Here is a 26,802-nt window from a genome sequence, read left to right as displayed (position 1 = left end):
ATAGCAAGTCCTCTCTTGACTGTAAGAAGTTTGTAACTGTTTTATCACCTTTTGTAAAAGCTTGCTGCTTTACTGTAGTTTGCTTTGTTTGCTTTGGCCGCAGCTGCGAGTTAATCAGGAAGAAGTGCCAGAAAATGGTGGTAGTGCCCAGGATGAAGAACAAGATGCAGATACTAGCAAGCATCGCCAGAAAGCAGCTGAAAACAAGGATCAGATGAGAACCAATGTTATACAGGAAATTATGAACACAGAACGAGTCTATATCAAGCATCTCAAGGATATCTGTGAGGTACATGCTTTTACCTAAGGGCATTCTGCCCTAGTGTGAATAAAACACTCCATGTAAGTTGAGAACTGGAGTGGTTTCTTATATGAGAATATTCCCAGTTGCTCTTGTGAGGCTGTCAGTCAGACCCTCCTTGTGCCCTCTTACAGATTTCCTCCCTGCTGACTGCCACAAGTCACTGCTTCCTTTAAAAAAAACCCAAACATTCAACTTTTGGCATGGAAAAAGTGCTTTGCTTGCCTGATCACTATTTCCAGAATAATGAGAGAAGGAAGTCGAGTTTATTTAGAACTTCTAGGTAGAAAACTTTCAGTTTAGATTTAGGTTTATGTAGAAAACTTTCAGTAACTTTCATAAAATCAATTACAGTTCAACTTTTTGAAAGTAACTTTTTTGTTGGAGGCCCACACTTGGACAAAAAGCTACTTGATATTTTTCACTGACGTTTGCCTCTTCTTGTGTGGACTGTGGTGCGTTTGACCTGTATTTGACTTATATTTGTAGTTAGCATCTGGAAGGGTGCTAAGCAACCTACCAAAATATTCTTTGTACCCTTAGTTTGTGAAGTCTCTCTGTATTTGTCATGTTGTCATCCTTTAGTCCATCACTCACTGTTAGATTCTTTCAGGGACAACAAAACACAAGACAGCAGTGGGTTTTGGTTTTGTTTTGGTGTTAGATCAGGCTTTTTTCATTCCTTTTGAAGAAAGAAAAAAGGGAAAACAAAAAGACAAAAATTGGTTGCTAATGGGCTAATTTTAAATCATTTAGATTTGCTATTTACCTAAGCTAATGAGCTTGACTGTGTGCCTAAAAGATCAGGGAGAAATTTTTACATGCAGCTGTGTTGCTGCCATAGTTCTCCAACATGGTTCACTGGCAGCATGAGTTCTAGGACATGACTTTTCATATTTTACTGACCTATTAGTTCTTATACTAATATTATTAATTATCTTTTTCTAATACATATATTCCATACCTCTTAAAAAAAATCTGACGTGGTTCTGAGTTTAGTCCAAGGGAGAAAACACACATTTTCCAAGTAGAAAAGTGATGCTCCGTGTTCAACATCTGGAGTAGAGATGGTCTGCTTTCCTCAGAGTGAATCTGTAAGGTGATGCAAGTAGGACATAAAGCTGAAAATAAATAAGCCTAAACCAGAAAAGCTACTACAGATGGTAATCCAAATCTGCAAACTCTGCACTACGAGTCACTATAGCTGGTGCAGTCAGGGTCATTTAGCTGGAGCATACCCAGAAAAGTAAATTACATACAGTAAGTGTCTGTAGTCCACATTACAAGAGCTGCACAGGGATTAGTTTTCCTTGTTGGAGTTATTCTCCTCAAAGTAGTAAATGTAGTAGCTGGCTTGCAACGTAGCCACTGCACAGCTCTCAGAGCCGATGGCTGTGGGGGAGACAGGAATATTCAGATCAGTGCCAGCAGTATTCAGGGTTGTTTCCTGGCAAACCTCACCGGAGTAATTGCAAGGCTTTTTACAGCTGTCTGCTCCCAAAGCAATTCTGGGGAAACCTCCCTGAAAGCCACCAAACATAGGACCCTGGCAGATAACCCCCATTACACTCTTCACACTCATCTGCACCCTGGCGCCACATCTGATATGAAAGTATGAGCACAGCAGCTAATTCTGGATATTCCTGGTCTAGAGAAAGGTGTCCCTGTCCATGGCAGGGGGGTTGGAGCTATATGATCTTTAAGGTCCCTTCCAGCACAAACTAGTCTATGATATTCAGCCCCTGCACTGTATTCTTGCCATGCTCAGCTTTGTGAAACACATACCTAAGGATGTGCTGGTTGTGTGTGGCAGCTGCAGCTGAATATTTAAGCCCTGAGAGGCCTCTGATCTATCTTTGTTTCTTAGTTATGCAAATGCCAATGCCATCTAATGTCCATTACTGATGGCAGATGACCCAGTTGTGTGTCTACTTAACACTGCATACAAACCAAGTGAACTGGACCCCTGTGATGTTCTTGCAAGTAAAGGAAAAAGAACTAGAAAATAAACTGCATTTTTATGTGCAGTCTTGCCAGTACCTCTTGCCACTTGCCTCCTGCCAGTACAATATAGATTTTACCAAACAGCAGCATTCTGAATGCCTCATAGTATGTTCTTCATTTTGTTTCTCTGGCAAAACTTAGACTGTGCCCTACTTACTTACTGGTTAAGGAACTAGTACTTTAACCTTTGTAGAAACCATCTTTTAATGAACTATTTTAGGGTTTGTTCTCACCCGCATACAGAAGAATTGTTATGGCACAAGGGAAATTGCTACCAAAAAGCACAGCAGATGAAGTAGGAGCATGCATGGAGCTTTACACTGGGCTTGCCTTCAGCTTGGTGGGTGGTCATAACAAGGAGATACAAATGGGCTTTACACACTCTGCAGGTTTCTGGTTCCCTGATTCATTTATGGCACTGTGGGACAGAAGCTGGACTGCAAGAGTCAATGTGTAAGCATTTCAGATGCAGATGAGAAATTGCATGTCTCTGTGTGTGTTTAGGGCTGGGAAACCACTCACCTGCATGTTGATCACAGGGGTTTTGCCAGCTCAAATGGGCTTGCTCAGGGTAGAACCTGTTTCCACATCTTCAAACTGAAGAGCGTTTTTTTAATTTCATTTGCAGGGTTATATTCGTCAGTGTCGCAAACATACAGGAATGTTCACCACAGCTCAGCTAAGCACCATTTTTGGAAATATTGAAGATATTTACAAGTTCCAAAGGAAGTTTCTGAAGGATCTTGAGAAACAGTACAACAAAGAGGAGCCTCATCTGAGCAAAATAGGGTCATGTTTTCTTCAACATGTATGTTGCGAAAGTCAATTTTATTTATGAAATTAGCAAAATATGATAAGAAAATGCTAAGTTACCATGTTAGGGAGGGATCTTAGTAACAAGTTCTTATCAAATACTAAACTATGTATATTATTTTAGAATGTAAAATAATTTGCAATTAAAGAATTATTTAAATGTTTTAGATTTCTCCTTGTCCTTAGCAAGCATGTAACTTTGTGTACAATTCTGTTTCCTTATCAAAACTGTAATGATCACAGATGAGCTGTACTGTTTGCAGTGATCTTACATGAGGCATGCAAAAACTTCCTAAAGAAAATAAGGAAAGAAGGTGGTGGGGAAAGAGGCCGTGAGTTCATGATAGGCACTTGCTAAGCCTATAGCTGTCTTCCCCAAAGAAAAGTATTTAAAGTGGGTTTGATTATCCTCACTTAATGGGGGCCTCTATTTCTGTGTTCTGACAAAGAAGACACATAGTTTTGGCAGTTACAAAGTATATTTCTGCCTAGTTCAAAGGTTGATCAGCCTGGAAACAATACAAGGAATGGGTTAATTAATCAGATATAATCAATGTTACAAAAATATCTTTCCCCTTTATAGACAAATACTTTAGTTAAAGCTTTGATTTTTATTTTGTTTTTAATAGCAAGAAGGCTTTGCAATTTATTCGGAGTACTGTAATAATCATCCCAGTGCCTGCATTGAACTTTCCAACCTAATGAAACAGGGCAAATACCGTCACTTCTTTGAGGCTTGTCGCTTGCTTCAGCAGATGATTGACATTGCCATTGATGGTTTTCTTCTCACGCCTGTTCAGAAAATCTGCAAATACCCCCTGCAGCTTGCAGAATTGCTCAAATACACCACACAGGAGCACAGGTGAGAGAATGAGTACAAATAAACACTATAAGATTTGTATAACGGTAATAACACCTAATTACTCCAGCTTTCTAGGTGACACAACACAGAAGCTTTTGAGATCAGGGACAAAGCTCCCATTGACCACTACAGACATGAGCTTCTTACTAAAATGGGCATCTTGAGACCATCACAAATATTAACAAAAACAGTACCTGGAAATGTAGCACAGGGGACTGGCAGGATTCAGGACAGAATGAGGAATAAGTGAAAGAGGGAGAAGGAAAGGAAGAAGGTGCTGAAATAGAATGCAGAGAGGGATGTGTAAATCAGAGTGGAAAAAAACCACCAATGTGTCAAAGAAATGAATGAGAAGGAAATCCACAGAAGAAAGAAGGAGGCTGCATAAATATTGTGGAGATAAGAAAAGGTAAAGAAGGCCTTAGAAAAAAACCCAACACAATCTAAGCAAGCTTGGAGGTAATATTTTAGGAAATTATTAGTAATAAACATTGCCTTCATTTGCAACAACATCCAGATATTAGAGTTCCAGCTGCAGTAGATAAGAATAGAAGTTGCAGATTATTACCCTCTCTAGTATATCCCTGGCCTGATTAAATATTTGACTAAATTAAGATTTTATCTTTAAATGTCTGCCTTTTTACTTTGTACACTGCAAGAAAATTGTTCCATTGTGACCCTTGTACTCAAAGTCCAAGTGCAGCCTGAGGCAATGCTTCCTTGGACAAAGTCTGCACTTCTTTAACCTTGAGAAAATACCCTTTGGAGATCAGGTTGTTTGTTTGTTTTTTTTTTTTTTGTCAGGGCCAAAATGTAAAGTATTGTATTGAAAATGTATGGAAAAATGTGAAGTATTGCACTGAAGGGGATGTGAAATACTGATGTTCAGGTGTGAAATGTCCCCATTCAATTCAATGGCTACCTGGGAAGTCCTGCAATAACAATTACTAACGTGGGTATTTCTTTCACTACTACTAATTTAGAAAGATTATTCTGTGAGCTATTAAACCTGCAGATGAGACAGCAAGGTCTTCTCACCTTCCACCCATAGTACCTGTTTTCCTCATCTGTGGCACAGCATCCAAAGATGCCTGCAAGCACAGACAGGCATCTGGTGTATACAGATGCTCCCAGACAGGCAGACCTACACCCACATGGAGCCTTGATAAAGCTCCAGCCAGCTGGGTTTTTTGGTAGCTTTGTGGTTTGTTTTCATAAAAAGTTGGAAGATTCAGTGTGCAGAGCCTGCCATGAAGGCCATGGGTTATGCAGCAAGTGTGGAATAATGTACTCGCCAACAGCGAAAGAAGGAACTGAGATAGGAAAAGGCAAGAGTAGCAGCGTGAATATCATGCAGCCACCCTGTGGGCCACGTCCCTGGTGTTAGTATGATCCTGTTATTGTTAATCTCACTTTTTGTATATGGTGTGGCAGAAAAGGGTTTCTATGGTTATAAATAGAGAGAGGACAGTAATGCACAGATGTAAGAGAATTTCATCCATCAGCAGCAGCTGATGGAAATAGGAACTGAGACAGAAACAGATAAAAAGGACAGTGAGGCCAATCTCTTTGCAGGATTATTTGTGTCTCATGCTGTTTTCTACTTCTGGCTTCCTTTTCTGTAAGAGGCGTTCTGATAAAGGAGTTAAGGCAGCTGCTCTGCTGTGACTCTAAGGCAAGAGATATGTCTCTTTCATTCTCTCATCACAGAGATTCCATTTGAGGAAGGTAAAGGAGTGATGGAAGCTATTCATGAGGGAACGAAAACCTGGGGAGATTCATAAGCATGAGGGGAGCAGAGCAATGGAAGGACAGGAGGCTTGCATTTGAGCTGGAACAGGAAGGGGAAGGTGACTGTCTTGGCTCTCATGCACTTGTTCCCTGAAAACAGGTCATTTTGTGAGCATTTTCTTCTTTAATTCCTCTCTCTGGTGCCCATGTCCTTGGGTCTGTCACTCACCCCATTTGAGGTTGCTTTCAGTATTTTTTTGCTCATATAGCATTCTTTGTTTGTGTTCATTGACCCAGTGGGAACAAGAAGGAGAAAATACTGTTGTTAAACACAATTAAAGGAATGCCCTTCCCAGTAAAATCCCAGTAAAACTGTGCTTAAAAAAAGTTTCCTTTGGTGAAATGTGGATATCACTGAGATCAGTGGGAGTACTATCACACAGTATTGCAATCATTAATCTACCTCCTCTGCTTCCTTCCACAAGTTTAATAATTTGCTTAGCAATACAGCAGCACTGAATTGTACATACCACCATGTGAAGTTCAGGGTAGCTGAAAATCAGGTTTCTCTTTTTTAAGTACTCTGAGTTAAAGGTATACATGGGCAACGTGGGCTAATAATTCAAGCACCGTGTTGCATTTTCTGATTGCATCATATCCATTGCATAAGTGATCTTTGAAATGTGCTTACATTTCACAGTGATTATAACAACATAAAAGCTGCATATGAGGCTATGAAGAATGTAGCGTGCCTGATCAATGAGCGAAAACGCAGACTAGAAAGCATAGACAAGATTGCATGTTGGCAGGTCTCTATCGTAGGCTGGGAGGTAAGTGTCAGCCTGTCCCTTTCCTGAGCAAAGGTACTGTGTACAGTACTTCATGTCCTCTTCAGGATATGTTTTTCTGCATAGTAGGTTGTTTATGGTCACTGCTCAGTTAAAAGTCCAGTTGCTTCATTTGCACTGATTCTGTTACTGATTACCTGTTTATAAATCAGGAAGACCAGCTTGTATTAACATGAACACTTGTCATTGAGATGACACTGGACTGAGATGACAAAACAGATTTTTTAGAAGTGCTAGACCTATTGAATCTCCTTTGGATTTTTGGTGATTCTGTCAGAACTTGAACCTGCTTCACTGACTGCCATGAGTTTCCTCCTGATTGATGCAGAAATACAGTAGAGCAGAACCACATTCATTGAGTTTGCCTGTATGAGATTAACTACCTTCTATGATATTTTCAAATCTACTAATAAAAATACAAGAAAAATTAATGAACTTAAGACTTGATTATAAGATAAGACCTGTTAGGCACACAGTAAGATCTAAATGTACTATTTACTTCATGCAAATGTATCTTCTCAGGGACCAGATGTGTTAGCCAGAAGCTCAGAACTGATCCACTCGGGAGAACTGACCAAAATATCAAAGCAAGGCAAAAGCCAGCAGAGGACTTTCTTCCTTTTTGACCATCAGCTTGTGTTCTGTAAGAAGGACTTACTGAGAAGGGACATCTTGTATTATAAGGATCGTATTGACATGGACGAGATGGAAATTGTGGACACTGAAGATGGTAGAGACAAAGACTTTAATGTTAATGTCAAGAATGCTTTTAAGATAATAAACAGAGCAACGGAAGAAATTCATTTGTTCTGTGCAAAAAAACAGGAGGATAAAAAGAAATGGATGGAGGCCTGCAAGAATGAAAGGAGAAGGGTTCAGGAAGACAAGGAAATGGGTGAGTGGAAGGATTTCCTCTCTAAAAGGTGGTAAAAACAAAGGGGAATGTTCTTGCTTTTACACTTTATGCATTGTGCATATGTGCACTCTGCCTTCTGGAAGTGGTGTCTCTTTCTTAACCAGCATGACCTTTAGTGTAGGTGAAGCCTCTTCAGGTGTGTTTGACCTGCCACTGTGGGCCAGAGACCTAGGGCAGTTAGCTATGACATCCATATCACAGTGTAACCCATGTCATTCTGGTGCATTAGGGAGCAGAATGAGATATGAGATACAAGATGCAATTCACCAATACCAATCAATAGTAAAAATCTATCCAAAATCCTAGCACTCTTGTATGCATCATTAGCCCCAAACATCTGTTCATAAAGGACACTTTGTTATAAAGCCACGCAGCAATAACTGTAGATTTATACTCTCCATCTTATAAAATTGCACCTCCTGTATCCAGGAGACCTGTGCAGTTGTATGGTATCATTAGTTACAAACCCAACAATAGCACCACTGGGCAGTTTATAGAGAAATTAAGACTATCCTTCAGTGAGCAGGAATAAAGGTAGAAATTTCTAGGATCAGCTCTAGACTGTGCGTGTGGGACACTCTAAAGACAGTGTCTTCCATGTGAATATGTATTTAAGATTGGATTTTTTTGGTGATTTTTTTTTGGGGGGGGGAGGCCAGAGGGGACTGGTGATGGAGTATGTGTCTCATTTTCATGCTTCCTTTAAGATCAGTGACACTAGCTCCAGCAAAATTTCATTGGCAAAACACACACAAAGAAGAAAGCAATGCTAATAAGAAAACTAATTCCCTCTCTAATATTTCTAAAGAAGTAAGGAAAATGTTAGTGCATCTGTGTTGACTGCAGGAGAACTCATTACCCTTTTTATAACACTCTTTAGGCTTAGGCTGTAGATGACAGCAGATTAAAACTGGAAGTGCAGTGTAGTGGATGATGTAACTCAAAAATTATTAAAATGTAAACAAGATGCCAAATCTCATATTCCATGTTCACTTGAAACACCTGGTCAGAAGAAGAGAAAGACAAGATTAACCCTTGGATTACAAATTTAAACATTTTCATCTTAGTGGCTTTCTCATATTTGGTCCTGTTTTAAATGCAATAAAATAAGGCCTCCTCCATGTGTTGTAGATAGGCTGTAAGCTAAAGAAAATACTTTCAAGTTTACCAATTCATACTCTAAAATCAGTTTTAACTCTTCTCCATGGCACCAACTGTTGAAATGAACCCAAATTGTCTCCAGACTAGACCAAAATGAAGCAGCCACAGCTAAACTTTCATGAAACTTTTCCAAACCCAGCTCCTCTGTGCAGAACACCATGGTGTGACATTATGATCCTGTTGGGCACAGCACTGATGGCTTTCACAAGTTGTTCCATGTGGAGTTTGTTCTGTCACCTTTTGCTCATGGGGATGGCTTGGTGGCTGTCTTTCCTAATTCACCTAAACAGAACTGTAAACCGCTGTAAGCGGATATTGCAGAAGGGTGAAGGTGATCAGCAGGCAATAAAGCAGTGCAGACGCTCTGATGATGATTATCCCAACAATCCCTCTAACAAGAAAGTTACTTGTTCTCATTCCAGCATGAGAACAGTATTACAGTCATGTGGAAGGACAATACAAAATAAATCACAGCTCCTGCACTTCTGTGAGCAGGACTGAGTGAAAGAAGATAAAATGTGAGCATTTTCCATTCCCATCCTTTCTGAGGAGCATTCCTGAGCTCTTCAAATCTGTATCCACACATCCTCCTAAAGTGGATGCTTTATGGAGCACCAGAAGAGTGTGCTGAGTGGGCTAAACACTGTATGTCAAGATGCTTCTGAGGCTCACACTAGTGCTTGCCTTGGACAGCAGCAGGTCTGTCTTTTGCAGGCAGTGGGGTGCTCCCACTCCTTCTAAGTGACACTGCTGCAGAAATCCTCAAGCATGAGGAAACTGAAAAGCAGTAGCAGCTGTAGCCCTAAATGTTGTTATTTATTCTAGTGGGACCTCGTGAAAACCAGCATAGAACCATAGAATAGTTAGGGTTGGAAAGAACCTTAAGATCATCTGGTTCCCATACCCCTGCCATGGACAGGGGCACCACACACTAAGCCATGTCGCCCAAGGCTCTGCCCAACCTGGCCTTGAACACTGCCAGGGATAGAGCATTCAAAACTTTCTTGGGTAACCTATTGCAGTGCCTCACCACCCTTACAGTAAAGAACTTCCTTACATCTAACATGAATTTCCCCTGTTTAACATATGATATTCAAAAGGGTATTCATTCAACAGCAGTGGCAGTGGCACTGGTTAACAATGAGATTAGTAATAATGGCACTAACCCTTATTTAGGGCTGTGTCACAGATTTCCATGGTGCTGAGCATGAGGATTGCAAGGGAGGGTCCTTTGTGCTTGCTGCTCCTCTGGCCCTGTGCAACAGAAAAAAATTCAGTATAAAGAGAAGCTGTATTTTTTATAATGGCACATAGCCACGTGCAGTCTTTTTCGCCCATGTAATGTCCAGGCTTCTGGAAATTTTCTTTTCAAATGTTGCAACTCATTCTTCTGATGTACCTGTTTTGAGACATGTATCATGCACCAGAGGAAAGACAGCTGAGTTGCAGTAGCTGATGTCCATTTGATCTTGTGAGTTACAGTGGCTTGTTTTCTTCATTACTCAGAAGACTGCTTCTTTTCTAAAATTTCTTCTTTTTCTTTCTTCTGCATAATTGAACATTTCCTTTAGCCAAGACCAGTGGAAAGGAGGCAGTATTCTCAACCTCAGGTTTAAATTTGTCTTATTGATTTTGTAAGCTATCTTGTTGGTCTTCACACAAAGCCTCTGATCTAACCACTCAGCGAACAAACATACACTCTTCCAATTCAGAACTGCAAATGGCATTTTACTTCTATTTCCAAAGACACTTTGGTGCTAGTCATTGTCTCCCAAACCATATCTAGCTTTTCTTAGCTTTTATGAATATATGGGAAGAGAAGGCCACAGCCAGAAAATCCTTCTCCAAACCACTAATAGTAACCCTATGAAAGTGGTCTGATCTCTTTTGATGAAATTGCTTTTTTTTTTAATGTTTCCATGTTTCTATAAAAGGATAAAAGCCCTCCAGAATAAAATAAACTTCTGCTAGCCTGAAATTATGGCTCAATGCTGTTTCATTGTTAGTTAATAGGCTGATTTGTAATAACTTATTCATAAGTTGAAGCTAGAAAAAGTAGAGGAATTTTGAAAGTGTAGGAAAGTATGGGAAGATGCAAAATAGAACCAAACCAGATGCTCCTTACTCTGAATCACAACTGCTGTGCTCTTTATGTGCATATGAATGAAATTAATGACAGCGTGTGCACCCTGTTGTCTCCTTGTGCAAATGTAACATACCCATGTATCTCAGCTGTCTTGTACACAGGGAAACTGCAGTGCCAGTACCTGGGCTCAGGCGACATCAGTCACTGGTGTCAGCTGTCATAGCACATGTCTGGCATCCCTGTACTCAGCACAGATTAGTCATACACCTATCACGTGATAGTAAATAGTATAGGGTTGGCCACACACTATAGCATCATGTAAGATATACAAGTATGCAAACAAGTACATGAGAAACTAGAGTGAGATGTCCAGCTCCAGTCTGATGCAGCCACAACCACATCACAACCTGTTTTGGTGCCTGTAAGATTATGTGATTCTGTCTTCTCTGGGTGGAGGCAAAGATACCCACATTTGTACTACTATAATACCAGTGACTTCGATTTGTTACCCCAAGTTAGCTCGGAGTGAGTGAAAAAAGAAACAGATTCTGCATTTGTGATCTACTATTTGGTGCCTTGTAGAAGTGTTAATTTATACTTTTATTTTTAAATCTCTTTTTATCTGTATTTGGCTATAAAAAGAACTTTTTAATGTGGGGAGTTCCCCAGTGATTGCCATGTGCAGGAACTAGAAAGGAGCTTTTCCCAGTAATTAGCAGGCACATGAATGTTCTTATTGTTATCCCAGTGAAAAACTAAATTTATATGATGAAGTAAAATGTGCTTCTAAAAATTTCATGTATATTACTATTAAGATTTAGTAAAAATGATTTAAAATATAGTTTACTTATTTGTTTTAAATTAATGTAATAAAGTATTAGATACAGCATTTTTATACCAGTGCCTTAATTTACACTCTGACATAGGAATGGAAATCTCAGAAAACCAGAAGGTACAAGCCATGCAGAATGCCCGTAAGTCAAGACATGGAAAGATTAAAGGTGGGTGTTCAGAGTTGCTTTACATACTTACTCAGTATTCTTCATGTTAGGAAATAGCTCAGTCTGGCTATAGTAGAGTTCTTCAATCTTTTAAAAAATGTTCATAGTTTATATGGAATTACATTGTTATTAAATAATTTTCATTAAGCTGTATTTTAATATCAAATTCCAATGCCTGTGTAAGCTGTTTACTGAGTATTCTTCAGACAGGCAAGTCTCTTTACTAGAGAAGAACTCAAGACATAAAGCAAGCAGTTTATTGAAGCATGTAAGAAAGCAGATGCAGAAATTAAATAAGAAATGGGGGTTACTTATTCCTTCCTTTGCTTTTACTCAAACAGCTTGTTCTTTGGCAAGTGTGCTTTGTTAGAAATTCCTTCTGCAAGCTACACGTTGCTGTATTTGTGATAACACACTAGAAAGGTTTTCCTTCTATCCTAGGCTAGGATGGACTAGAAATGTGTTACTTGGGAAACAGCTTTTTTATTTCTTTTCTCTCTCAGAAAGAAGTATGTTGTGATTTTGTCCTTTTCCATCTTAAAGTCAAATTTGGGTAAATCTCTAGTGTGTTGAGAAAATAAATTGAGAAATATGGACAAATTAAGCCTGAATTCAGGAGTGATGGAGTTGATGTTAAGTGGTCCTGTGCTGCCTGGCAATAATATTATTAAAGCATTTTCTCTTTATTAGTCACTAGATACCTATCAAACCTGACTATATTTTCAGGGAGTGGCTGAAAATTGTGATCAGGATATTGTGTTCAGAACACACAAAGGTCAAAGTCTGAGAATATTGCCATGGAAAAACATTTTCAAAATGGAATAAATAACATTTTTTTTGGTAGCAATATTTTACCCACCCTTATTCTGATAGTTGACTGAAATACAAATATCTACTGTGTTATTCCTTTAAAAAACAGAATTTACTTGTATAAACAATACAGCGAGGCTACATGAAACTGCAGCTTATTTTCGGTAATTCTGTGATGTTATTTTTAGTGGTGTTATTCTCTTCTTCAGCCAATCAATGCAGCAGTTAGAAAGTCTAACATCAGAAAAGGTTGACCATTACTAGTGCTTCCATTCAAGATCATGGCAAAATTTATACCAGCTTTATTGACCACTGAATTTGTCCCATGGTCCTGTGCAATTTTCCCAGTATTGGAAGCTCTGCTAGCTGTCTCATGCTTTCTGAAACTGTTCCTTTTGCAGGTGTAAGCTATAATGGCTGTCCTGTGCCTCCTCCACATCAAAGCCTGCATCCTATTCATCAGCGCCACATCACTGTGCCTACAAGCATCCCACAGCAGCAGGTTTTTGCCCTGGCAGAACCCAAGCGGAAGCCTTCCCTCTTCTGGCATACCTTCAACAAACTCACCCCCTTTAAAAAATGAGAGGCCAAGGGCCTGGGAAGGACACTGGCATGGTGGGAGACTTACTCCAGAGGACCTTGGAGACATGGTGGAGCTTATTTGAGCTCAATGAATCTCCAGTTAGGAGGCAAAACCTTGACCTCCCTTGAGCCAGAAATGCAGCCTTTGGCTAGAAGAAGGATGAAGTTTCTTAAGACAGCTCTGAAGTCAATGTTGCCAAGTGCCAGCATTGCTGATGAAGAGCAGTCTCCTTTCTGACGGAGACAACTTGCTGTCACTCTGAAGCAGCAGTATTTGATCTTTGTTTCTTAGTTATGTTGAAGTAGCGATGAAATCATTCAGGTCTTTGTAACATTTCATTTTTCTTAACCTTGTATTGATGGCCAAATTTAGGATAGGGATGAATTTTTCCTTAGTGGTATATAAGCAAGGAGTCTTAGGAGAGTTTTCTCCTTCCTTTTGGAGCACTGAGGTGAGACCACCTATTAAAATCAGGTGAAGACATCCCATGCAATTAACCACCTGTTGCAGAATTCAGTGCACCCTAATCCTTGCTGTCTTTTTCTGTTAAATTGTCAAATGGCAGGAGAACATCCCGCAAGGCCTTACCATATTCCAGATTGGAACAGGAAAATTTTATTCTGTCATATAGAAACATGAACAGAGTGTGAAATGAACTATAAAGATATGTGCATTTATTGCACAGAAGTGGAAACAAGAGGAGCCCAGGGCATCTCAGTATGATTAATTTCAGTCACAGCAATATACTACATGCATGTAAGCTCTTCAGAATGGAACTTTTATATCATTTTTTACACACTTCTTTGCCTGGGAGATGCTTCTTTATATTTCTGACATGCTTATTTCTCTGTGTAAAAAGTATTTTTTTGTTTTCTAACAAAGATAATGTGAATGTATAAAGTCAAGAGTTGAGACAGTACACGCTGACTGCTGGCTATGTTACATAGTTCTCACACTTTATATTCGTATAGCTTGACTTAGAAAGTGGATAAGTGGTAATGTAAATATATTAAAACGGTCTGGATTCATGCTCTTTATACACAGTCAATTGGCAATGGGTTTTGACCAATTCTCTTCACAAAGAAAGAGAAATTCTTACTGAAGGAGACAGGGAAATTCTGTGGACCAGAGACCAATTTTTGTCTCAGAGTCTCTATTGGAAGGGGAGAACCTGAGCAAGGTTGATAAAGGTCAGCTTTGGCCAGCATATGCAATACATGATTTGCATTGCTATGATTTGCCTATGACATAAAGTTGATTTGGGAGAATAATGTCAAAAAGCCACCAGGAAGAAACAGGATCTTGGTATTTGCAGCACTGATCATTTCTGCTTTGATAACTCTCATTAAGAATGACAAGACTGCTGGTGATATGGAAGAAAAGAAAGACTTTGTATGTTTCAAAACTGATTTGCTATGAATGTCTTTACAATGCTTTATCCTATGCTGCTGATTAAGGGCATTATATGATGATAAGGATAGTTCCAAGGGTATTCTTTGACAGTGGACACAATCAGCTTTGTCATGAATCTGTAATATATGAAGAACAAACAAGGGGCTAGAGGCCAGACATCTTAACAGCAATGTAAAAAGGCCTTATTTTAAACATATTTGTTCCTACTACTATTGTTACCTCTATTTCTTTTTTTACTGTCAGTGTTGTGAAGCCCACTAGTCATTAGATTTTGTGATTTAATAACTTTGTGGCAACTTCTGCAAAGCCCAGATTTGTGATTTTGATTTTAAAATGCATCTTTTGACAACTGTACATTTCAAATGCCTTGTGTACATAGATCAGCAATAATGCAAAAGCTGGATTGCTCAGCCGGATTGTTCACTGCATAATGAACTTCCTTGCTTGTGCTTTCCTATAGCGGTGGAAGATGATCTGAAACAGTTAAGAACAAGCTATTTCTGTTCAGACTTTTTTTTAAGATAATTCTAAATGCTCTATTTAAACATATGGAGCAGACTTCCAAATACAGGCATACCCTTTCCCTTAAATGAGTAACCCTTTTGTGTTTCTTGCATAGCCATGTTTGTGGCTGTTTACCACATTCAGGCCTGCAAACCAAAGCGATGCATGTACTGTGGAAATGGAGATTATGTTTTTCATAATCACACTTCAAAAGACTTTTTCTAGATGGAAAAAAGAAGTGTCTGAAGTTGGATTGCAGTGCTCACCCAGAAACTTTCCCAGCTGGACAAGAAGATGTTAGGAGATCCACACTTACTTACATATGTGTCCTTGCTAAAACATACCTCCTTCCACACTTTGGATCTGTGGAGAGCTGGAGAAAAAAAGGAGGTATTGGGATGTTTCTTCTGACACGTTAGTGTCCATTGAGACTCTTCCCACATACTAGTCCTGGTGCCTTAGCCCTGAAAATGAACAGAAATGTTTGCATATGGTTTTGGATGCAGGAGTTGTTTTCTCAAGAATCAAATGTCAGAAATATAAAAATCAAATGTTTCATGGTGCAGATTACTCAGGAAAGTTTTACATGTAGTGCCCTACATAAAGGCATGGTGATTTTATAATACTCTGTATCTGTCTTTGCAATCTGACCTTGCAACAGATTAAGATAAAATATACCAAGATAGACCAAATTCAGACCACACCATAATCTTTTAAACAAATTATAGTTAAACACACTATTACATTATCTAACAATTAAGATAAATGTTTCCTTGGGGTTCAGCCTGACTTTAGAGTCTGTGGGAAAAAGAGCTGCAACTACTAAAATGTAAAAGTTCGTATTCTAGCAGCTCTTGTCCTGATTCTCCTTCTAATGACAAAACTTATATATGATCAGAAAGGTATAACAGCAGCTTCTGCTCTTTTGCTCTTTCTTTTGCATGCTTTAAGTTACTATAAAAAGTTCTAGGGCAACTACTAAGCATATTTGTGCCTCATTTAGATAAAGCATGGCCAGAGCCTTCCTGACAGCCTGCTGAGCAGATAACCTCAGACTTTGTGCATAAGATGCAGTAAAATGTAATTGTCTTCAAATGTGTTCCACTGAGTTAGGAAAATGCCAAACCATAATTGCACCTAACTCAGAGCATTTTATGTATAAAATAATAAGATTGTTTTACAAGTGGCTCTTGCCATGCTAAATTTCACATTGAGTTTTAGTGGTCAGTGTAATAATGGAGTTCAAAGACAGACTACTCAAATGTTCCACAGTTTAGTTGTCTTTTGAAAATAATTATAACAGAGTTTTGGAGCCAAAGGTCCTCATCCATAGCTAACACAATACCTTTCTTTGACTGCCTTTCTGCTTTCTTTTCTGTACTTGTGGCATTTGCATGTAGGAGATGCCTTCTGAACGATCTCTTATTTAAAATGGTTTGTTGTAAATACTAGGGATGATATTCATATTTTTTTTTGACAAGAGTTTTGTAACATTTTCTCTTGCATACATTGCTTTGTGCATCTTACTATCCATGTGCTGTTACACATGTTGTAAATGAATTGTCCTGGCTACAGAGCAGATGAATTGGCTGTTGACAGCTGAAGTACAATGTGTAGGACTCCAGTAGTTTGATGTACATTTGTTCAGAAGTAATTGCATTACAAGGTTTATTTACTCTTGGAACATTGTTTGTCAAATGAATCTATTTTCTGGAAATAAGTACAAACTTACATTCCCATTATTTTTCTCTTATTGTACATGTTTGAATTAAATAATGTACAAGGCTGAAATTCCTCAGCTGTGTCTTATAAAACCTTATTGTCCAGTTTTAAAATGGTTGTGGAGTTTTTCTATTGTCTACAAAATATTCCCTCTGATGCAAAAATGTATCAATTGTCATATTTATTATTTTAAAGCAAAAAAACAGTTACTGAGTTTTCCAGCAACAGCTACAGTACTTCCCAGCACAAGTTTATTTTAACAACTACTAAATCGGATTCTGGTGTTGAATCATTGTTCAGACAAAAGCCATCCTTGTTATTGCCCAGCCATGTGTATCCAAGATCATTCTGCTTTACCTTGTCCTGCCAGACAGCTCCCACAGCACTCCTTGAAAGCAAATGCAAATGCAGCTTCTGTATTAATAAAGCTCTTGCAAACAGAGCATGGTGACAAGTACTGTAGTTCAGGCGGGGAAGGATAAATGCTCATTTTCTTTGGAAGAAAAGCAAAACTTTTTGAAAGGGTTCATCCAAAAGGTATCTTCTGTAAATGTGTGTGGAGAGGCTTACCTGTCTGCTTGTTACAGCAATGGGCAATGCTGCTGGAGATTCAGGTTATTGCTCTGATTCAGGGAACTTGCTCCTTTCTCACTATTCTGACAGAGCAGGGGACCACATCTGAAAGGCATGTGTGTGTCCTTCCTCCCCAAGGCTGCGTCAAAACCTGTTTCATGGAGACACATGAGTTTTAACACACTGCTGAAATCGTCTCATCAAAAATGCTTTGGTGAGATCAAATGCTGGTAAGAATAGTTGGGTTTGCTAGTTCTTTCTGCCTTCTTCCATTGTCCAAACTGTTATCTCTGTTTCTTGGTTTGCCTCAAAGCTGAGAGTTTCCCAGGCCTCCCATGTGTGCTGAGTGCTCCTAGATCAAAGTGAAAGGCACAGTCAAGCACTTAGTGAGGTAGATTGGATGACGAAAAACATACCTCGAGCAAACACTGGAGCAGGACATTGTGCTCAATAGGCTTTCTAAGGAGCCTGCAATTCATCTGGCCATGGTGAGCTCATTCATGCATTTTACTTTATGCTTTTGCAGTCAGGCTGAATCCTGAAAACTGCACATCATGTAAAGGAAGCATGCAAAGATTTAGTGTGTTTCACAACCTTTTTCAAAATTAACTTTTTCTAATTAGCTAGAGAACATGGAATCGTGAGAATATGTCAAAACTGTATAAACCGTCAGCATATGGGGGATTTTTAATCTTAGGTCTGTGTTTGGTTCAGTTCACTGCAGTCAGAACTGACTTCTGGTTTCCAGGTGAGTACTAAGGGCTGAAACTATTAGGTATTTAGGCTCTGGTTTCAAAAAAAAAGAAAGACTTGTGTGTGTATGTGTTTTATATATATATATATATATATATATTTACACCCCCTTTATAGACTCCATGTGGCATCCCCAGATGATATCTCTGCTGGAACCTACAGCGGGTTGCACCACACAAGTGATCCACACCTGTTGCACCCTCCCTCTGTTTATGTTACATCTTGCATTTCTGTTGTGCATCTTGGCGAGGGGCAGAGGGCGTAGGACAGGAGGCAATGGGGTGATGATACCTGGCAAGGTTGTATCCAGGGAATTTTAATGTTTTAAACATTCAGGGTGGGCCACCAGCAGTGACAGACAAACCACTCCAGACAGATGAAGGTTGAAAGGTGTCCACATCAGTGGGGTCTGGTGTCAGCCAAATGCAGAAAGGCAAACCTGAGAGGGCAGAGGTTAGCAGAGCAAGGACTATGACTCCCTTTCAGGGCTCAGTTTTGCTCAGACAAGAAATACAAGATGATGTAGGATTTATCGACTGTTTGATTTTTGGAAAGCTGAAACTGCTTCAGGGAAAAGGAGGAGCACCAGGTGCTCCTGAGGGACTTTGCTGGCACCAATTCCTCCTTGCTTCTTTCACATTGGAAATAAGAAGGCAGACGGCCCAGTACATGCACTGAAGTGAACTGTCAGTAGTCATATTGGCTAAGTACAGTTAACCTTGGCCTTTAGCTATATAAGCATACCCAGACATTGAAATAGTGACTCATGAAGGACTGAAAAGGTATCTAGAAGGTGCTCTGCTAATAAGGTTGGGTATATCTTCTTTTAATAGCCATACGTCTCATGGGCATTACCACCATATTCAGCTCATAACAAAGGCAATTAGCACAGCAGTCAATCTAAAAATCCCTGCATCTTCTGCCATTCAGATGCAATGTTTTTTTTTAAGACCAAATGGTGAACTTTTGTTACTATGAAACTATCTCTAAGGCATAATTCTGTGATGATACAAGGCACACAAAAAAGCACCTGATATTAATGTTTGCTTTTAAGGCCGTTCTTACAACAGTTTTTTTCGTTCTCTGCTAAGAAAGCGTCAAACCAGACTAATTGCAGAGTCCATCAGGGTACATGTAAATAATTATGTCATTCCACCTCAGGACTGGGGCAGACAGACCATGACTGTTGTCACTGTAAAATTCACAGCCTCTTATGGGCCAGTGTGAGGACCCTGCCACCCCATAGAATCATAGAATCATAGAACAGTTAGGGCTGGAAAGGACCTTAAGATCATCTAGTTCCAACCCCCCTGCCATGGGCAGGGACACCTCACACTAAACCATGAAACCCAAGGCTTCATCCAACTTGGCCTTGAACACTGCCAGGGATGGAGCATTCACTACCTCCCTGGGCAACCCATTCCAGTAGCTCACCACCCTAACAGTAAAGAATTTCTTCCTTATATCCAGTCTAAACCTCTGCTGTTTAAGTTTCAACCCGTTACCCCTTGTTCTATCACTACAGTCCCTAATGAATAGTCCCTCCCCAGCATCCCTGTAGGCCCCCTTCAGATACTGGAAGGCTGCTATGAGGTACTGCTGCTGTGCATGCCATGTCCCCAGAGGCCCCCAGTGCTATCCCCCCCAGAGCCACCAGCCCTCCCATCATGGCTTTCATTTCTTCTTCTCAATTAGCACAGCAGCGAGGCTAATTTGGCTACAGAAGTTCATTCAAGTAGAGCAGCTAATTGCTGCACACTGTCCTTCCTCCTCCTCAGATCACGGCAGAGGCAACGTCCCAGATACGAAGCAGGGCACCATAACGCTTGCAATATTTCCTATTACCACAGGGTGGTGGTGAAGACCTTAGTGAACACAATTCACTGCTGAGCTGTGCCGCAACGTATCCTCACAGTCGATACGTGACCACACACGTCACATCTTCGCAGTGTGGGACCCCCCTCAGACGGTGTTTTCAGTCACTTGCACCAACAGGGGTGAACTGGGGCCACTTTCTGTAACACATTAACTCCTGTTACTATTGGTTTTATCCTTCACTGTTCACAAGCATCATTTAAGGAGTTGATATGCTCAGTTGCTTTACTTCCACTAGTCCTTAGACAACAGAAGTTGCAGTAGTTTCAAGAAGGCACAGTTAAGTATCAGTTTATGGCTTCTTCAAATTTAGTTACCAATAGTAGATAATTTAGTAGCACAACAGCTTTGACTGATGCTTGAATGGCTAGTTGGGGAGCCTGCTAATTGCATATGAAAAGCTTTCTTTGGCATTCAGTTTGTTTACTTTCATTCAACTTGGTTGCTTCTTTTTCATAATCACTTGATATTTGTAATGACATGTTCACAGCATTGTTATTTTTAATTTCTATAGTCTTTTTGTCAGTAATTCTGTTGTAAATTGCTTGATACATGAACTAAGTTTATTACACGTTTTTGCAGCACAATAATAATAAAAGACATGCCTTCCATCCTACAAACCAACCAAGCTAACATTTGTGCAATGTATTTGTATAATGGAACAGGCAAATCAAAGCCTTACTAATCCACTTTGACAATTTTCTTTCATATAACAGCGGTGAAAGCCAAAGTACAGAGCACTTCAGCTTCATATTGGAATAAATAGGAAGATTCCACTTTAAACCTCTGTTTTAATTATTGAACAGCTCTCAAAATTAAATCACTGACCTTTGAGAATTTAGTGACCAAACAAATGCTTGTCGCCAAGGCATGTACTTGGAGCTCACCTTCCTTTACATGAAGTTTTTATGCTCTGCTTAAAGATGCCCAAGAACACTGCAAGTACAAAGTGAATGAGGTAAGATCAAAGGTCCTATATATGTGATGAGGTAGAGATGATGATGTTGATGTTGTCAGCTTGTGGAGAGGAGTCCATGTGTGGGGGTCAACCTATCTATTCCTTAGGCAAGAAAGACTCTCTTCTTGGACAACTGGGAATGGTGGTTTTTGTCAATGGACAAGGACTGTCAGGCTTCTCCATGGGGTGCATCATATCCCAATAACATCATACAGAGCACTTCTTCCTTTTACACTCCTCTGGAATCCTCTGACTGAGGCAATAAATGAGCTCAGAAGTAGCAAATATTTAATCTATTTTCAACTTTACTTAGTTCTAGCCAGCAGCAGCAGACAAAGTGGGATTTTGCTGCTGGATTTTTTCAGCATCTCTCTTTAGACCATTGGCAAAGTCACCATAAATCACATTTCCAACAATGGCTGCAAAATAGGGAACTTTTCTAAAGACAGAATAAAAATATTAAGAAATGTATCCCAAAATTAAGGTCTTCCTCTATAAGTTCAAAGAATATTTAGACCAAATATTACTAACAGGGTGTAATTATTCTTATTGACAACATACTAGTCTCTCATTACATGGTATTTTTCTGCACTGCTCTGCAGTGTTGCACAAGACTGAAAAATGGTGGTGAAGAGATTAAACAAAAGACATATTTTTTTTAGTCAATTCTAGCTCGTATTTCAAAAGGAATATTGATCTTAGTATAAAGATCTCATTAATGAAAGAACCAATTCAAAAGTAAATTATGTAAAATTTATTCATTCTATCACTTTTATGTGTATAAGTACTTAACCTGTATAGCTAAAGCTTCTGTGCATTAGGGCTTTATGAATATTAATTCAAATAAAATGTGGCTATTTGACTTTTTTGTTCCTCAGTCTAATACCTTCCCATTAATTACTCTTACATTCACTTAAATCAGTTGTGACCAGAATTCAGTACTAATTTGCTTTGGTGGTTCTACATTAAAAGACATTATATAGGAGAGACACTAATGAAAAGACAAGATGGACTTTGAGTAGTATAGTTACATGAAAGGGGAAAACCAGATTAAAGACTTGTTTTTGCCAAAAAACTCTCTTACGTGATCCCTCACATCTTTGCCCTCATCTCACTCTGCTCCAGCTCTGACCCCCTCTAAGATCATTCAACCTATTAACCCAGTAGATGACTAACTCCAATTAAAACAAAAAAAAAAAAAGAGAGAGGAAGAAAAAGATGATTTCTTTGTGCTGAATTAGGAGGTTGAACTGCCCTAGCTACTCCTCCAGCACCTAGGAGATAAGAGGTACAACTCTGCAGTCACAAATAGGTACAGGGGGAAGTGTGATGGAAAAGTGAGCATTAAGATCTCTGCTGTTTCTTGGTTATGTTTGACTAGCTCAATTATTATTCCTTTAAGAAGCTGTTAGACAGATACTGGGTTCTAACTGGCTAACACTGATAAAAGTTTGGAGCTCAGAGAGAAGGGTTTCCTTACAGACTTCAAATGCATAAGGTACCAATTGATAGGAAGCCTTTGAAATAGGAAAGAGGAAGCTGGGAGGTGTAGACAGGCTTCTGTATGGCTCTGAAAGTCAGCAATGGCCATGAAATAACTCCTCTCTGGGCACTGTTCTGGCTATAGAAATGTACGAAGAGATTTATGAACAAGGAGAATGCCTATATATTATGTAAGCAAAACTACAGCTCAGAGAAACAGGGCATTGTATGAATCCTTGCGTATGAACGTGGGATTGCTGGTCTTACCAATTCACACCCCAAGACCTGATAATTTGACTGTTGATTTGGGCTTAGGATAGCAACAACATTAATATTTGTATACTTACTTGTAGACTTGCCAGGCACTGGGGGTCCTAGAGCTTTGGTTGGAGTAAGACAGGTCAATGGAAGTTCTTCAGCAAATAGCCACTGCAAGTGTATATTCTTTGCTGTAATTACTGGGGATAGGGGTAGGTGGGGAGAGGTGATGACTTTTGTGCAAGATGCCTTTTTATTATGACCTTGAGATTTGGGTTAAATTCAGCCAAATCCATGAAATCTAGTCTTTATCAATGCACTCATGGTTTAAATATAACAGGAATAAGGAATATTACAAATTGTGTAAAGCTGAATTAATATTTCAAATGAATAATGACACTATGGCTGACATTCCCATTAAATTATTATTTGAAATAATACTCAGAAATCTCCAGGACTGTACTTAATGCTATATAGAGACTTATAAATAATCCAAAACAAAACAACAGACATGGTGAAAAGCCATTTCCTTTTGTTCCTCCCTCCACCATGCTGCACCTCCTTAAAAGGTAGACTTAGGCAGATGTACTTTTCTCTCTTAAATTTTCAGCCAAAATCATATAGCCCATCTAAAGAATGAAAAGCTGGATTATACTGCTGGCTGTTGTAGTCAGCACAGCTGAAACACAAAAACAGGACGTCTGCACCCAAGGGTATCCTGGCATCCCTGGCAATCCTGGGCACAATGGCATACCTGGTCGTGATGGACGTGATGGTTCAAAAGGTGACAAGGGAGATAGAGGTACTGTCTTCAAAATAAATTATTTCATGTACCAGATACAATGTCATTCATTCCTGAAGCTCAGTAGTCACTGCATTAATGGGATTATTCTGCTTAGACTTCAGAAAACATTTCAGACACTTGTCTTTCACTCGTTTGAAGAAGAAGACCTAATAATGGAAGCAAGATGGCTAATACTATGGAGAGGCTAGGTCAATTGGATAAAAACAAAAGAAAAAAGACTTTACCTTCCACTTTGGGAAAATTCTAAAGCCTGTAAACCTACTCGTACATCTCTGATAGCAATTATATTTCTGTGAAGAACCTCAAGCCCAGTGAAAAAAAAAAAACCAACAACTGATACCTTGTTCAGTGTAGTATGGAGTATGCAGTGGTAAGAAGATTCCTCTTTCTTATCTGTATTTTACATTTGTAGGACTTGCTTCTGGGTGAGCCTACTTGCTGTAACTTAAGAGCCAGTAGAGGAAGTTCAGGAATAGAGACTATTGAGAAGCAGTATAAGATTCATGTCTACTGTAACAGGCTTTAATAAAGATTTGTGTGTGATATTGAAGACAGAGGTAATCTCCTCATCATCCTAAAGCTAGTAATTCCCATAGTACTTTAAGCCTTAGCTTAATGATAGCCCTTGTATTCATGCTGAAGTATCAAGGCCAGGGTTGCATAAAGTGGTAAATCTGTGGGCATGTGGAGATATAATACTTCATCTGAAGTGTCACAAGCCCAGAATTCAAAACACAAGACAAGTGCAAATCTGCTGCTTCAAATCTGTTATTCTGGGGGAGAACTTTTCCTTAACAGGCGTTATGTTAGGTCAGCCATTGGGTGGCATCAAGGTGGTGGCATTATGGTTTAATGCATACACCAGACACTGTCATCATGGGCCTGATTAACTCAGCTGCACAATTCAATCTGGATCAAACTTGTCCTTATCAGATAAACCCTTACACCTTTTCCTGCTGGTATCTTCTGTGGAGCACAGCAATAACAGGACAAGAAGTTTTCACATTGGTGGTCTGGACCAGGGTGTAGCTCCTCTCCATACTTCAATAACCCTAGGATTTCCTCTGTCTCAAAAAACCCAGTATCCTCAAGCAGAGGCACCCACTAAAAATCAGGAATAAGACTACTCTTTATATTACTGCTTAGCCAGGCTTGAAGAGGAAGGGTTAGAGAAGGATTCATGCAAAGCTTTCTAGTAATGTAATTGTTTAATGGAAATCTGTTTTTCTCTTTTGTACTAGGTGAAGCAGGACTTCCTGGCAGTCCAGGAAAAGATGGTGCAAATGGTGAGAAAGGCGAACGAGGTTAGAGCAGAAGTGTTTCAATTTATTATCTACCACCTGCTGCCCTTGTGTTTGTGACCACTACACATTCTAGTTGTAGTGAAAGTACCATAAAGGTTAAAAAACCTGTTTCCAGGATTAACAGAGGCTGCACAGAGATGCTGAAAATAAAAGAGGAATTTGCCACCACCAATTATCCCTGCTGCCTCTGATACCCTGCAACTTGTTCACTCAGCCTGTTATCCTACCTTCCTCATCTCTGATCCTTTAGTCAGCTGCTGAGGAAGACACTGCATCTGCAGTTACCTTAAGAAAGTGAGGATCCTGTAGCTAAGTATTCAGCTTCAGGAAAATGGACTTTAAGAGAAACTGTGGAAGTTAAAATTATGCACTAAAAATAGACGCTGTATATATACTTCATCTGTTTAGCCAACCTACGTGTATGCAGCACATCTCCTTGTCAGATGGACATACATGAGCAGAGCAATTTGTGCATCAATGCAGGGAGTCAGTCATTGAGCAAGTGGTATCACATCATTTCTGCCCAAATTCAGTAACCTGGGTGCTGGACTTGCACATCTTTGGAGTAATTCTTTTTTTTTTTTTTTATTTAGGAGCAAATGGAACTGTTGAAGAGAAGGGGAACAAAGGAGATAAAGGAGAAAGAGGACGACCTGGGAAACTGGGACCGAAAGGAATTATAGGGTCAGTGGGTTACAAGGGTCAGAAGGGAGAGCTGGGACTGCAAGGACAAAAGGGGTTAAAAGGAGACATTGGGCCCATAGGTCCAAAAGGGCCAAAGGGTGACATCGGCCATCCTGGAAGAGTTGGCTTCCCAGGGCCAATTGGCCCAACTGGTAATCCAGGTCCTAAAGGTAATACTGGAGATCTTGGGCCACAGGGTAATCCAGGAGTTCAGGGGGAAAGAGGCTTGAAAGGAGACAGAGGAGATAAGGGGGATGTAGGTGCCCCAGCAGTCCTGCCAAGAAGTGCTTTTAGTGTTGGCCTTACAGTCACCACCAAATTCCCCCCTCCAAATCGTCCGATCAAGTTTGACAAGGTACTGTATAATAGTCTAAATGACTACAACTCAGCTACTGGCAAATTCACCTGCAAATACTCCGGTGTTTACTATTTCACCTACCACATCACTGTCTACTCAAGGAACGTCCGAGTAGCTCTAGTTAAAAATGGCATCAAGATGCTGCACACTGTGGACAGGTACCAGAGTGGAGAGGATCAGGCTTCAGGAGCCACCATCCTTGAGCTACAGGGAGGAGACGAGGTGTGGCTGCAGGCTCACCACGGAGAGACTTTCAACGGGCTGTTTGCAGATGCTGATGATGATACCACCTTCTCTGGGTTCCTCCTGTTCAGCACCTCTGACTCGCTGGAGCCGCTGCCATCGCCCACCACGTAACTCCATGTTATCTGGGAATACCATGTGCCTGTGTCCTTCAGCCCTCCCTGATAAAGTTACCTGCTGTCCGATTTCTGCTGGATTCCACGGAAAACAGAAATCAGCCAGAGAAGTACATTGAGAGCCCAGAGGGAGACACAGGAGTGCAGAGAAGGTTGGGATCAGCTAGGCATCTCCCTGAAAGTCCTAAAAGTTGATTATTTTTTATGTTTGTTTTCATTTTCTTTTGTTTTCCTTTTTTACTGGAGTCATCACATTGGGAAGGTGTAGGATCACACTACTTATATCTGTAGGAAACCAGGCACACAACTGCTCATTGCACAACTTACAGTGCTGAAGTTTTCATGACCAGCTGCTAAAACAAAGCTTAAGGCTTCAAAGCCATACTCAGAAGAGTTTGAAATAAACACTTTCTTGTCCCAGTCTTAAGGTACCAGGTGTTTATTTATTAAACTCTCCTAATCTGCTGTCTGTTAGCTTTGTTGTTTAAAACTAAAACAAACAAAAACTCCTAATGGGTATAAACCGTTTCTATGGCTACAGTTCCAGGAACAGGAACAGTTGTTTCCAGGAGCAGCTTCTGCGCAAGAGAGCACAGCTCTTAAGAATATACAGTTCTGGGCTTGACACATGACTGGTT

The 26,802-nt window shown here is 39.8% G+C and overlaps 2 protein-coding genes across 2 annotated transcripts in view; both read left to right on the top strand.

Annotated features, from left to right (window-relative positions):
* The window catches only part of SPATA13 (spermatogenesis associated 13), a 46,270-nt gene extending 29,402 nt beyond the window's left edge, over positions 1 to 16,868 (top strand). Inside the window, exons 7-13 of the mRNA XM_034074536.1 lie at positions 104 to 289; positions 2,934 to 3,113; positions 3,748 to 3,980; positions 6,412 to 6,541; positions 7,082 to 7,454; positions 11,649 to 11,723; positions 12,935 to 16,868. Coding sequence (XP_033930427.1) covers positions 104 to 289; positions 2,934 to 3,113; positions 3,748 to 3,980; positions 6,412 to 6,541; positions 7,082 to 7,454; positions 11,649 to 11,723; positions 12,935 to 13,116 — 1,359 coding nt within the window. The 3' untranslated portion in view covers positions 13,117 to 16,868. The remainder of the gene's footprint in view (positions 1 to 103; positions 290 to 2,933; positions 3,114 to 3,747; positions 3,981 to 6,411; positions 6,542 to 7,081; positions 7,455 to 11,648; positions 11,724 to 12,934) is intronic.
* Positions 16,869 to 23,290: 6,422 nt separating this feature from the next.
* LOC106023477 (complement C1q and tumor necrosis factor-related protein 9A-like) lies at positions 23,291 to 26,162 on the top strand. The gene is made up of 3 exons (XM_013129204.2): positions 23,291 to 23,456; positions 24,701 to 24,763; positions 25,357 to 26,162. Exons 1-3 carry the CDS (start codon positions 23,291 to 23,293, stop codon positions 26,160 to 26,162), a joined length of 1,035 nt encoding a protein of 344 aa, XP_012984658.1.
* Positions 26,163 to 26,802: the final 640 nt, after the last annotated feature.

The sequence above is a fragment of the Melopsittacus undulatus genome, chromosome 2 (assembly GCF_012275295.1).
Source record: "Melopsittacus undulatus isolate bMelUnd1 chromosome 2, bMelUnd1.mat.Z, whole genome shotgun sequence".
Classification (NCBI taxonomy): domain Eukaryota; kingdom Metazoa; phylum Chordata; class Aves; order Psittaciformes; family Psittaculidae; genus Melopsittacus; species Melopsittacus undulatus.
This window is presented reverse-complemented; position numbering and strand designations above follow the sequence as displayed.